Source organism: Prenolepis imparis, unplaced genomic scaffold (genome assembly GCF_030444845.1).
Source record: "Prenolepis imparis isolate NDT839.2.m4 unplaced genomic scaffold, iyPreImpa1.0 SCAF_40, whole genome shotgun sequence".
In the NCBI taxonomy this organism is placed as follows: Eukaryota; Metazoa; Arthropoda; class Insecta; order Hymenoptera; family Formicidae; genus Prenolepis; species Prenolepis imparis.
Window position 1 is genome coordinate 36,313 of NW_028141198.1, and position 14,177 is coordinate 50,489.

A 14,177-nucleotide genomic window follows, 5' to 3' on the forward strand; every position below is an offset into this window, starting at 1 on the left:
GGGCTACTAACTGACGTTTTAGAAGGAACTATTGATATCGATCAACTCATAGTCTGCTTAGATAATCTTCATATCCCTGGTGCTCAAATAAGCGTCGAATTCACAGACGATTAAATAAATATCAAATTCATTTTATTAATTAGCCCCTGAATTATTATTATCCAGATGAATAAACAACTTCAAGGCTTAATTTGCAATACAATTTACCAATTAATACTCAATTTGATCTATGAATATTTGAATGGTAAAATAACTTTCAATCAAGTCATAACTATTTTAAACGACATCGAAGATATCGCTAATAGATTCGATACTCCCAACTAGTAACTAATACCCCACTCCTGTGACCTACAACATTCCCTAGATCCGTAACTTCGGTCCTAGCTCTCGGCGTCCCAGAGGTATAGCCGGTGTAAGCAGGTTGCCTCACAAAAATAGAGAGCGCCCGTTTTCTCACTAGCCTAGGCATAGAGAGAGAAGGGAGATCACCCAGACGTGACAATCCAAAAAACTTTGGTGGCAGCGGTGGGATAGCCTAAAGGACTGATAAGGATCCTCCTGTGTAAAGGTCTCAGGAATTAATCCTCTTTCGCGTTAAAATTCTAAAAATTTAAATCGAAAGTGAATAACGAGTGTAACTTGAAATTTGATCAAATTGTCGCTGACAAGTGTGGCAACAATTATCGCTGTCGCTGACGAAGAGGGTGGCAACAGACGATTACGATTGAATTTTCAATTATATTCAATTCCTTTCCTAAATGATTATCTTGATTTGAGATTTGACTTAGTTGTCGCTGACGAAGTGTGGCAACAACACCAACTGTCGCTGACGAAGAGTGTGGCAACAGTTGAGAAATAAGTTAAAATTTCAAATACATTTTATTTTCCCTCATGCCCGGGAAAGGCGGGCGTCGAGTTCAAATTAAAAGGATTAATTTCCAGATCAAAGAAACCATCTCCTCTTTCCAAAATCCCCTTCCTTTATTTACCAAATTATACAATTTAACTAATAATACAAACGACCCCGAACCACTATCTAACGAAAATAAGAGTATCGATTACAACCCAACGCCAATAGAATTCGAATGCAAATATCCTGATTACAAAACAATTGAACGTACAGATCCCCGTCGCAAAATCTATAAAATTCGACATCTATTCGGTCCCGATTAAGTGACCGAACACTGTAACTAATCTTATTAATATATTTTCTTTCAGCCTCTTATTTCTCTCTAAGGTAAGTGCGCCATGCCGACTACACGATCGCAAAGTTCTAATCCTCCCTCCGAGGCTGAGGAAGGTGTATCACGATCCGAACTTGAAATTTTTAGTCAAATGTTAACGGAAAAAGAAAAATCACTCAAAGAACAACACAAATTACTGCAGGAAAAGACAGACGAATTTAAAGCACTATTACGAGAAATCGAAACAAAAAAATCAGACGACCAGCATGACTCAATATTAACTACCTTAGTTGAGCAAATCTCTCACCTTAGTGCTTTACCCAGACAAGTAGAGATTTTAAATCAACGTATTAATAATAGTCTGACTTCTGATGCATCCAATCAAAGAAGAGCTCATTTTGATTACCTCCCTTCAGAAAACACTCATGCGACTAGTCCCGTCGACATACCTTCTCCGATCCGTTTTAAAGACGTAGTCGATTCTATCCCTAAATACGACGGACACAAAATGTCTGTTTTTCAATTTAGTAAAATCTGCGAACGTGCCCGCGAATTAATACCACAATATCACGAACATTACTTAGTGCAACTTATAATTAATAAATTACAAGGACATGCTTACTCCGCAGTAGAAGGAAGAGAATATAACTCTGTTTTTTCATTAACAAAACAGTTAAAAGCTATTTTCGGTCCAAATAAATCTGTAGATCAGTATCGCGGTGAACTCGCAAACATCTATATGAAACCTAACGAAGATATTTTCGATTATATAGCCAGAGTAAAAGAATTACGTGCAGCTATAATCGACGGAGAAAGCGACTGTTACGGAGAAATCGACGAATCCACCAAAGATACCATCGACCGTAGTGTTAGTACTAGTTTCGTTAACGGTCTCCCTACTGATTTGTTGATTAGAGTTAAATTAGAAGGAGCCTTCTCACTCGACCACGTCCTCGAGACCGCTATAAAATTATCAAAAACTCTAGAAGCAGAAAATGCGCGCAAACGGGCTACTTCCATGCATAGAACTAACATTCCCCCTCGCGCTGATTTCTCGAATAGATCCGGACCATTGCAACAACCAATAACTCATGATCCACAACAATCCTCTCTATCAAAATCATCACGAAATAATATCCCCTTTATACAACCTCTTATCCCAGGACAACCCGGACCTAATTACCCTACCGAGAAAATCTGTCGCTACTGTAAAAACCCCGGACATCTTATTGACGAATGTCGCAAGCTCGCGTACAGACGCTCCCTCGGAAATAATTCTTCCCCTCCTCACCCTTCTACCAGTAACAATAATCAGGGAAACGCCCAGAGCGTTCCGGTAACAATTGGCGCCCGCCGGAACGATGCTCAACCGGGACGCCCTTCTCTTCTCCAACGCGCACCAGTTACTACAGTGCGACCTCTAAGCCCGACTCGTACCTTATCACCAGTATTGGAAGAATAGAAGAAAAAGCAAAACCCCATAGCTTACCCACTGTTGTCCTTTCATCCCCAGATCTTCAGGGAGACTGCCTCTTCATGGTCGATTCAGGCTCTGGAGTAAATCTCATAAAACGACACTGTCTTGATCGAAAAATAAAAATTCGCGAAGAAGATGTCCTAGCTCTTCAGGGACTATCTTCAGAAGTGATGCCGACTTTAGGCTCCGTTGTTATAAATTTTCTTGGTCTCCCTACCTGTTTTCATATAATTCCTGATACCGTCACTTTTCCTCAGGATGGAATTTTAGGAAACACCTTTTTGAAAACACGCGCCGCTACTATCGATTATAAAAATCGATGCTTACATTACGACGATATTAGAATTCCATTCTCAGAGGCAAGTTTTCTCCGCGTCGGACCGCGATCCGTCTCGCCCTTTTTCATTAATATCACTAACCCAGATAAATCATACGGATATATACCTCGCTTCGTGTATAACAAAGATGTATATCTCGGAGAAGCTATAGTCTCTAATATTAACGGTAAAGCTTACCTACCCATTATTAATACCTCTGACCGTGCTTATCACGTAGAGGTCCCTTCTGCCGAATTAGAAGATTTTGACTTTGCGGATACGTCTGGATCCACGATCCCAGACGGTGTCGTCAAAACCCGAGGGAATGAGACGACCGATGGTCCTTCTTCTGAATGCAATGAAAAGGTTAGATACGAAAATATCACTGCAACCTTAGGGCACCCAGTGATTCATAATGATCAATTAGATTTTGAAGACAATTCTACCCAAGTCGTTGCAACCCGAGGGCTCGTAACGACTTCTCCTTTATATATTAATAACCCTTCATATCTCGAAGAAGTTCGCAATGACGAAGCTTCTTGCGATCGCACATCTGCTACCATGCAGCTTCTACGATTAGAACATTTAAACTCCGAGGAGTTCAATAATGTCAAATCATTAATTCATAATCATGCCGACAGATTTCATCTTCCTGACGATAATCTCGGAGCTACTAACGCCACTCAGCATTTCATACCCACTACTAATGAGATCCCTATCCATACGAAACAATATCGATTTCCTCCTGTCCACAAAGACGAGATCAATAAACAAGTTAATGAATTATTATCCAATAATTTAATCGAATATTCTACATCCCCTTATAATTCCCCCGTGTGGATAGTACCCAAAAAATCAGATTCGCAGGGAAATAAAAGATGGCGAATGGTCATCGACTATCGCGGTCTCAATGAAAAAACCATAGGAGACGCATACCCTCTCCCAAATATAACTGATATTTTAGATCAATTAGGATCCGCTAAATATTTCTCTGTTCTCGATCTAGCCTCCGGTTTCCATCAAATCCCCATGGCTCCTAAAGATGCCCCTAAAACCGCATTTTCAACTCCATACGGTCATTATCAATTTAAAAGAATGCCTTTCGGTCTAAAAAATGCTCCAGCGACTTTTCAAAGATTAATGGATAACGTTCTTTCTGGATTACAGGGTAATGAATTATTCGTATATATGGACGACATAGTTATTTACGCCAGATCTCTAGAAGAGCATGAAATTAAATTTAATAAATTGATGCAAAGACTAAGAAACGCGAATTTAAAATTACAACCCGATAAATGCGAATTTCTACATCACGAAGTAGCGTACCTCGGTCATATTATCGGAGATGACGGAGTCAGGCCCGATCCAAAGAAAATAGCATCTATAGTTAGATTTCCCCCTCCGAAAAATGAAAAACACATAAAACAATTTCTAGGATTAGCTGGATACTATAGACGATTTATCCCTCAATTTTCCAAGGTCGCTAAACCACTCACAGACCTACTAAAGAAAAATAATACGTTTAATTGGCAACAAAAGCAAATAGAGGCTTTCGACATTCTAAAACGCTCTTTATGCTCTGAACCTATACTTCAATATCCCGATTTCACTCAACCTTTCATTTTAACAACCGACGCATCCGGATATGCTGTCGGAGGAGTACTCAGTCAAGGGCAAATCGGAAAAGATTTACCTATCGCTTATACCTCCCGCGTGTTAAATAACGCCGAACAAAATTATTCTACTATCGAAAAAGAATGCTTAGCCATAGTTTATTGCGTCAATCATTTTCGACCTTATTTATACGGAAAGAAATTCACTATTATTACTGATCATAAACCTCTCGTATGGTTACATTCTATTAAGGACCCTTCCTCCAGATTATGGAAATGGAGAACAAAATTGGCTGAATACGAATACGAAATACAATATAAGAAAGGGAGTTTAAATAATAATGCAGATGCTTTATCCAGAAATCCACTTATTAATCTCGCCATTCCTCTATTCGTAAATCACGAGTATGATGAACCTCCAAATGAATCATTAGTCGAACCTGTTTCTAGTAACCCTAATATTTATTGCGAAGTTATTAAGACTCCTCCACCTAATCCACATCCTCAGGAACCTGACGTAATAGTAGAAGAATATTCCAGTGACGACGACAGCAGCGAAGACGGCGACAATAAACGAAGAACAGTTATTGACCTACGCGAAGGAGATCACATATATGAAGAAGTACTCCAACTCGCAGAACCACGGGAAACAGATTTAATTCTAGTAACCGAAAGCCGCGACTGTTTATTAAGACAAAAAGACGATCACGTAATTTTTATTCAAATGGATGGAACTCCTTATGATAACGGCGCTAAAGAATATCAACAAGCAAATTTACTACCTGTATATGAGAACCTCACGTTTGAAAGAGTAAATGTACAAACAGTTAAATCAAAAACATTAATATCCATTCCTATAAGATTAAATAATCGTTCGCGCTTAGAACAACAAACGTTAAAAAATTGTATGCGTTCCCTTTTAGATGCCGTAACCGAATTACGTTTAGCCTCCTTTAGTATCAGTAAAACCGATCGTTTCGACGATATACCATGGCGATACGTGATTAGTCAAATTCAAGAATTTTTGAGAGAATTACCCATCCACATTACAGTCTGCGAAAACTTAGTTCGAATTCCCCCTGCCGAAGAACGCGAAACGCTCATTATCGAGAATCATTCCTCCGCTCACGGTGGTCATAAAGGAGTAACTAAAACTTATAACCGATTAAGACCTTATTATCATTGGAACACTATGAAAAAAGATATACAGCATCTTATTCAGAGGTGTCGTCAATGTCAGTTAAAGAAATTAACACGTGTAAAAACAAGACAACCCATGGTAATTACAGATACACCTAGGGCCGCATTCGACAAAGTAGCTCTCGATATAGTAGGTCCTCTCCCTATAACAAATTCTGGAAATCAATATATATTAACTATGCAAGATTTATTGACTAAATATTCTGTAGCCGTTCCTTTAAGAGAAGCTAATTCTTTATCCATTGCTATTGCGCTCACCAGAAATTTCATTTGCATATACGGCGCTCCTAAAGCCATCCTTACGGACCAAGGAACTAATTTTCTCTCTGGTCTCATACGAAATTTAGCTAAAATGTTTAATATACAACACTTTAAAACTACCGCCTATCATCCTCAATCTAACGGTTCTCTTGAAAGATCACATCATGTACTGACAGAATATCTTAAAATTCAGGTCCAGAAAGAGAGAGACTGGGATAGTCATATTAACATGGCAATGTTTTCTTATAACACTAGTGTTCATGAAGGAACTAAATACCCACCATTTGAGTTAATCTTCGGTAGAATAGCCCGATTACCCTCCGCTCACCCACCTGTCGAAGGAAATCTAGAGACTACCTATCGAGATTATCTGACTGATTTATTTAACAGAATACATGACACACAAGAAGACGCACGCAAAAACCTCATAAACTCTAAAGAACGAAGTAAACATTATTACGATCGAAAAGTTAACGAACAAAATTTTCAAGTAGGATCACGTGTATTTTTACTAAAGGAACCTGCAAAAGGAAAATTCGCCGACCAATATACCGGACCCCATGAAATTATAGAAGTTCTACCGCAGTGCAACGTCAAATTATTAGTCAAAAATAAACCCAAAATTGTTCACGTTAACAAGTTAAAAATTGCACATGTTGAACCAGGATAAAATAACATGTATCATCTTTGTTTACAGATGTTGGCAGCGCCAACGAAACATTATTCCAGGACCTAAAGCAGTTATCCTCTTTAACAGCTCTCCATCGTCTGTGACTACGAACTGCCCCTAAGGCCCCGGATCAACTTCAGGTGGAAACAGTTCTCCTTTTTATCAACACTGTTTTACGGATCACCTGACATCTTTTATTAATTAACTAATTAACAAATTTTCCATTTCTAATAAACCATCTTAATTTCTGCTTAAATGCAGCAACCGTACTAAATATTTCTACTTTATACGCATAAAAAAAAAACCTTAACAACAATAAATACTAACGCTATACTTACTAATTGCAAAATGTGCATCGGGAAGAATTTTAAATACAACCCACATCCCTTGTTAAAGCATTTTCCAGAACTATATGAAATAAAATGCCTACGAATATCTGGCTACCAAGCTGAAGAAAGTGGCAATAGACTTTGTATTAAATGCTATAACCGCACAACCCCAAAGGGTTATAAACATATAATTGGTCATGGAGTTATAGACGGAGATATGAGCCCTGCCGACTGTCAAATCTGCAGCAGCGAAATAGCCATAGAAAAACGCTCTGTTTTACAATGTAACGATTGCTTTATCGCTTATATAGAATTCATGAACGCCTTTAAAACATACTATTCTAACAAAATCGCACTTCTAGTTCTGGACACTGCTACCCTGGATGTTCTTTACCTCTCGGTGTACGATAACGACACTGGCTTCGAAATTGAATTGAGAACCCCAACCTAATAACCAAATAATCTATTTACTAAAACAAAATCTATTTTCTAACATTTACATACTCCTATGTAACCTATATTATAACCTTGATGAGTTATCTAGTCATAACTAAGACAATTCTATAAACGGTCTCTAGCTTAACATTTATTAACTAAATAAATCACTAATCTATAACAAAGTGTAGAATAAATTATATCTTTATTATAACCTTATAAATACTTAAGTCCAAGGCAAATGCAATTCCGCGTAATTAACTAAAATTAGGAGATACAGTAACTAGTTATACTACATTTCGTTAAACGTACAGTCTAAAACGTAATATGAAAATTATACGCAGCATTTAATCATTATTAGTGTTCAAATTTATAGAGATAATACATATATATATATTAAATGATAATATATCGTTAAAATTATATAAAATATACATTCTATATTACTACTTTTAACTCTAAGTATTTTAATACTTAATGAAGACATTGAACGAAAACATTTTGGAAAATATACTATACTTTAAGTAACTTTAAAATGTCCTATCTATTTAATCCTAATACGATAAAGTGTCCTATCTATTTAATCTTATATATATAAAATGATAAAATGTCTCTTTATAGCTTCCTTCGATCTTACTACTATAATTATTCTGGCGAAACAATTACATTACGACAAATAACTAGTCTTAAGCAAATATGGCTGACAAATATCTGATTTATTTAATCTTGATCGTAGATAATAAAGTGCTCGTCCTATTTAATAAATAAAAAAAAATAATAAAAAAAAAAATAATAAAATATATATATACGATAATTAATACGATAATAATATAACAAAGTGCATTCTTAAGCTTCTTTCAATCTTATTACGAATCATATATATATGGATTTAAATCATAAGAATATATATATTTTAATTAATGAATCTTAATCATAAACAATAAAATGCTTCTACGGTGTTTCCTCTAATCTTACGAGTATATAAAGTACTTATGAAGGCAGTATGAAATAAAATAACGCAGTTTCTCGATAAGCATAATTTTAATAATTACGTAAAATACATGCGATAATAATTATTATAAAGGAACTATTAAAAATATATACGTTTGCAATCGCGCGCGCGCTCTTCAGAATAACCTGAATCGATGACGCTATCAAGGCAGTTCTGAAACAATGCACAAAAATAATGTAATGTCAAGCAATGAGATAAACCCAAGGCAAAACAAAGTAAAAGAAAGCTTACTTACCTAATTCTTATAGAATCCCGCTTGGCGTAAAACTTCTTCACGGTACTCCGCGTCTTCAAAATCATCGTACCCCGCGTCCTCACACCTCCTCACCGGCGCCGCGAAATCGATCATTCTCTGCACCCTTCTTTCAGCACGTAGTCTACTCATCTTCACTACGTTCTTCCACAAGCATACCCTCCACGGTGGTCCACAATCCCAGTCGTCCTCTAACAAACAAATAAAGGTTACATACATCGAATTATCAATTATATATTAACAAACCGCGTCATAAAAAAAAAAAAATTTTTTTAAAAGAACTTACTGAGCATCTCATCGGTGATCAGAAATCTCTCTCTGAACAATCTCTCCTCCTCGCTCCATTCCTCAAATAATTTATTCAGGGAGAAAATATCATCCCCTTCCTCCTCCAGGAAAGCCTCCCAGCGCCGTCTCTCTTCGGCTCTCACTCGCCGATCTTCGCGATCCTTCTTCGTGTATTGATACACAGAAAGAATAACGTCGGGCTGAGAAAGAAAACCCTTAATTATTATATTTCCCTATCTCGATCGCCCCGTTCCAAATTATTAAGCAAATATCAAATATCATTAATATCAGAGGTAATAGCATTAATAATAAAACAGACTCATACACATTCATGAATAACTACTTACGTTCTCCTTATCAAACTCCATCACCAGAATTATCGGTAATCGCCTGATCACCACCCTCGTTTTCGAATACGGGACTTCAATTTCCATTATAAATTTTTCTTTTCTCACAACACTCTTACCACTGCAAAAACTAAAGTGCGACTGTGCGATTCTTCTTCGTTGACCTGCACGTGGAAAACCATTTTCTTTTTCCTCCCATTCCCCCTCTACTCACATACACTTCTACCTATGATATGTTTACGACTTGACACGCCCTTTCTAACTTACCAAAGACGTTAAAACACAACCTTTCCCAGCGAAAAACTACACATATGGATGCAATATCAGACCCTCGCAGCTTGGCGGCCTGATTCAGAGAACTAACAAAATACGAAAGCGTCCTCGAAAAAAATAATAACAAAAAGAGAGAAGAGAATTTTTTTTATCATTAAGCATCTATGTAAGTTAATATAGTATATATTCCTCGCTACGATAAGCTTCACCCTAAATAATTAACATCTACGCATTGGTTCTAACTGATCTAATTAAAGTAATTTTAATGAAATATATATATCTTAAGTATAGAACGTACATATATACCCAAGTACAATTCTTATATCTTACTCAGTTGCAAAATAAAGTTATAAGACATATAGCATATATATATAAAAAAAAAAGGAAAAAAATAATTTACATATTCATAATTTTAGAATAAAACGTGCATATAATCTATTATAATTCCATACTTTACTCGGTGACAAAAGGATACCTCATATACTATATATATATATAGATATATATATAAAGAAAAAAAAAAAACCCAAAAAGCACACAAAAAAAAAAAAATAATAATAATAAAACAATATATATATATTTACGTATAATTAGAATAAGAATATATATATATTCAATAATAATCACATATATATATATCCTACTTGATTACAAAGCTATAGGAATACAAACATACACATATAACCATAATTTTAAAGCAATATCACATACACGAACAATTAGATTAAGAATATCTATATATATATACTTCACTATGCATTATTACAGACATGTTGTCGTACTTCGCGATTCTCGTTCTCGTTAATCCGATTCACGCTCTTATTGGATTCGATTGTGGCGGACAACACCTGAATATTACTTCGGTATCGTTGCTCGATGTTGGAGAATGCAATCTTGATATACGGAAACCCAATTCGACTGACGTCTACATGCAACTCTTACAACTCTCGGACTACAATCATGCAGAAGTCATCCAGTGCAAGGTGGAAATATCACGGACAATTTACCACTGCGGAATGCACTCGCATGTCTCCATAGTCCATAACGGAAAGGCAGATTATATCCACGAAACCGGATATACAGTGTGCCGAAGGGCATTCCAAGATGGAACATTCTCTCTCGGAGATAGCAATATCATTCACGGACTAAGAGCTAATCAGACTACTTATCACAGTCTCACCTTAGCCGGACGCACTAATAACGACGGAACCTGCAAAGGCACTCAGTACTCCGACCCTTACGGAACCTGGGACAACGTCGTTGTTCAAGCCGTCGTCAAGATCTCCTTGAGGACATCGCACGTTCCCGTACAATTAAACTCCGGAAAAATAATATTAAAATCCGGAACCATTTGTCTCTTGAGCGAAGGATTTTGCATCGATTCCGAAAACGGATACTCGTATTGGAAATCCTTGCCAACATCTGCTTGCAATTTCCATCAATATGACGTTCTTTATGAGGGTTTAGCAACTAAAATTACAGATAATTCAACTAACCCTCTTTCTCCAATTATTTATAGTCTGACTACGCAGGACGTCACGTTCGCACTTACGAAGACAAAAGAACAACCCTTGTGCGGATACACTTTATTTCGCACAGAGCACCCTAAGCTCTTTATCCTAGAGACAAAGCAAGGCGATACCTTCGCCAGCCGAGGTATCATCCCCGTGGACAACCTGGATATATTCACATATATGAATTCTAAATTCGTGTATGTGGAAAAACACATCCGACAACAAATGACTTCATTATATTATAATGTTATGCAACAAAAATGCGAATTAGAAAGACAGGTAATCACCAACGCCCTGTCTTTCGCTACTCTTCAACCAGATGAATTCGCATATCGCCTTATGAAAGGACCCGGCTATATGGCAGTTACAACCGGGGAAACCACGCACATCGTCAAATGCATACCTGTAGATGTTGTAGTAAGGAAAACAAAGGAATGTTACACGGAATTACCTGTAACCACCCGCAACACTTCCTTGTTTCTCACCCCGAAATCCCGGATAATTTCTAAATATGGAAATCAAAGGGAATGCAGTTTTGAATTACCAACTATGTACCGTATCGAGGATACATGGGTTCAATTTACACCTGAACCTCAAATCAGACAGTTACCTCCGCAACAATTAAAACCAATGACGACATTAACCTGGGATTATTTGACGCCAGGAGCCCTCGCTGTCAGCGGAATATACTCCGAAGAAGATATAGAAAAACTGAGGGATCACATTATGTTCCCCGCAGAGAAACCCGCTCTTCTAAATACAATTGCAAGAGGAATTACGGGATACTCCATTAACTCCGACGCTGTCTCCATGTATAATTTATTGGACGAAGCCTCTCTCAATAAAATTGCCGAGAGTGCCGCCTCACGAGTATGGACCGGATTTATTTCATTCGGATCCGCAACCGCTGGAATCCTTGGCATTCTAATAATTATTCGCATCATAAAAGTCTTCGTCGATACAGCTATTCACGGTTATGCCTTACATTCCGCCTATGGATGGAGCATGCATTTGGCTGGAGCCATTTGGAGCTCTCTCACTCATCTACTACTTCATCTCGCACGAGGACCTGTCGATAGGACCGATAATAAAAAACCAGCCAAGGGACCACCGTCACCTTCTGCTCCTGAAGACCTCTCCAGGGAACCTACCGTAATCATTAATGGGTTTTCAAGACCAAATGATAATGCCTCATCCAACATCGAATCAGCAACTACTAATAATGTTTCTGATATTAATTCATATCAGAATTTAAGAGATCGTTTAAAAGATCTCGAACAAATTCCTTCGAATACATCGCAATTTGTTCTTAAATAAGGGGGGAGGTGTAACGTCCCGTCATTTTCGCAAAACCATATTTTTGCGCGCTACTGTTTTTCCTGCGCCAATACTTAAAATTTAAGGATAGTTAATGATTTTCCTCTTTACATATAATTGTTTAGACTAAAATCAAGCATTTATATTATTAATTACTAACCATACCAAATCTAGGGTCTCCAGTTATCTAGTTCTAACTAGCCGCTACCAGGAACTAGCGATCCGACCAATCAAACGTCATCCGAGACCCCTGAGCGTATACTTCAACTAACCAGTTATTATTAAATGAAACTAACCCTTAGCAATAAGAATATATTTTAATCATGACTAACCCACTTATATATGAATATTCAATATTAATTAAACAATATAATAATATTATTTATGGAATCAGAAACATAATAACTTGTCGAACTTTACTTAACAATTTAAGACTTATAGTAATGAGTTTTAGAAGTATTTTAATCACTGACAGAATTATTATGAGGAAGGTTCCATAAATCCTTATCTTGCGATGCATTGTAACGACAAGCCTGCGACAAGCATTCGATGAATTACTAAAAGTGTTCAAACACTTAATATTTTAAGATTTCATCCGCAATTATATTTACGAAGCCTTATTTCAGTCATTAAATGATTTCGATAACGAACCCAAGATTATTAAGATTTATTGAGTAAATTATTAAATGAAGAGACTTATAAATAAGGCCCAAGTGGATATAATTAAAGAGAATATTTTATTATAGAATTAAGTCAAACGAGAACAAGAAAGTCTCGATATTACGTTATGGAATCATAATTCTATAATTTAGAAATAACTTAATCTTACCCTATTGCATTAAACTCAAGTTTTATTATAAATTATCAATCATTAAGAATTCCAATTAATAACATAAAATAAATTATATAAGAAATGATTCCATAAACGTACAAATGAATATTTGGCGAACTACAAGAAACTTTAACATGTATCTATGCGCAGACCCCTCTAAAATCAGCTCACAATCAGCAAGTAATTAAGTGCCGATCGTAGGTGACAAGCCGCTTCCGTCCGTTATCTCCCTCGCGTTATCGGATGCTAGTTCAAACCACAAAAGAATAATAAATTAGACACTTCTTGGAATCGTCGCTCCTCATCTCAAGCTCACCGCCTAACTTCGATATCCGGTCCAGATTATCTAAAACTCGTAAATTGATAGTTGACACCTAGAGCGTTCGCTCCTGCGGGTCACCGTATCGTGACCTCTTAGTACAATTTATTGTGACATATTCCAAGAAAACGTCTTTCTTAGAAATCCCCACCAAAAGGGAATTGCACACGACACTCAGATTTTTCTCGATTTGATGGGTATATAAACCCTTAATTCTTAACTTCATGGCGGCATACCATCATTAACGTCTCACCGTAACTCTACGGCATCTCATTATCGAGATCCCACCGTAGCTCTACAGTACATCATTTCTGTAGCCTTACGATACTCTGTATAAAGTCACGCGTTTGCCGTCAACTGCGTCGACATACCCAATTTGTTAGTCGCGCATAGAATTATAAAGTAAAAGTTAAATAAAGAACTCTTGTGCTTCAAAACTCGAATACGTTGATTTTGCCAAACATCCCGCGACCGAGGTCCTAGAGAAGGGAAAAAGGCGAACGAGCGTATTACGATCCACTGCCTGAAGTTCACAG

General features: G+C 36.9%; 2 protein-coding genes across 2 annotated transcripts; one reads left to right on the forward strand and one right to left on the reverse strand.

The window, feature by feature from the left end:
* Window positions 1-8,593: 8,593 nt before the first annotated feature.
* Window positions 8,594-9,718, reverse strand: LOC145947070 (uncharacterized). The gene is made up of 4 exons (XM_083056844.1): window positions 9,387-9,718; window positions 9,038-9,239; window positions 8,734-8,942; window positions 8,594-8,651 (listed from the first exon to the last, which is right to left on the reverse strand). Exons 1-3 carry the CDS (start codon window positions 9,471-9,473, stop codon window positions 8,734-8,736), a joined length of 498 nt encoding a protein of 165 aa, XP_082912970.1. The 5' UTR covers window positions 9,474-9,718; the 3' UTR covers window positions 8,594-8,651.
* A 708-nt stretch (window positions 9,719-10,426) lies between these two features.
* On the forward strand, window positions 10,427-12,490 carry LOC145947066 (uncharacterized). Its single transcript, XM_083056840.1, has one exon. It carries the CDS (start codon window positions 10,430-10,432, stop codon window positions 12,488-12,490), a length of 2,061 nt encoding a protein of 686 aa, XP_082912966.1. The 5' UTR covers window positions 10,427-10,429.
* Window positions 12,491-14,177: the final 1,687 nt, after the last annotated feature.

Bases quoted from the DNA above. Each gene is read 5' to 3' on its own strand.
- LOC145947066 (XM_083056840.1), top strand. From the start codon at position 10,430: ATGTTGTCGTACTTCGCGATTCTCGTTCTCGTTAATCCGATTCACGCT.
- LOC145947070 (XM_083056844.1), bottom strand. From the start codon at position 9,473: ATGGAAATTGAAGTCCCGTATTCGAAAACGAGGGTGGTGATCAGGCGA. The intron at 9,240-9,386 runs GTAAGTAGTTAT...TTTCTTTCTCAG, and splicing joins TGGAGTTTGATAAGGAGAAC to CCCGACGTTATTCTTTCTGT. The intron at 8,943-9,037 runs GTAAGTTCTTTT...TTTGTTTGTTAG, and splicing joins GATCACCGATGAGATGCTCA to AGGACGACTGGGATTGTGGA.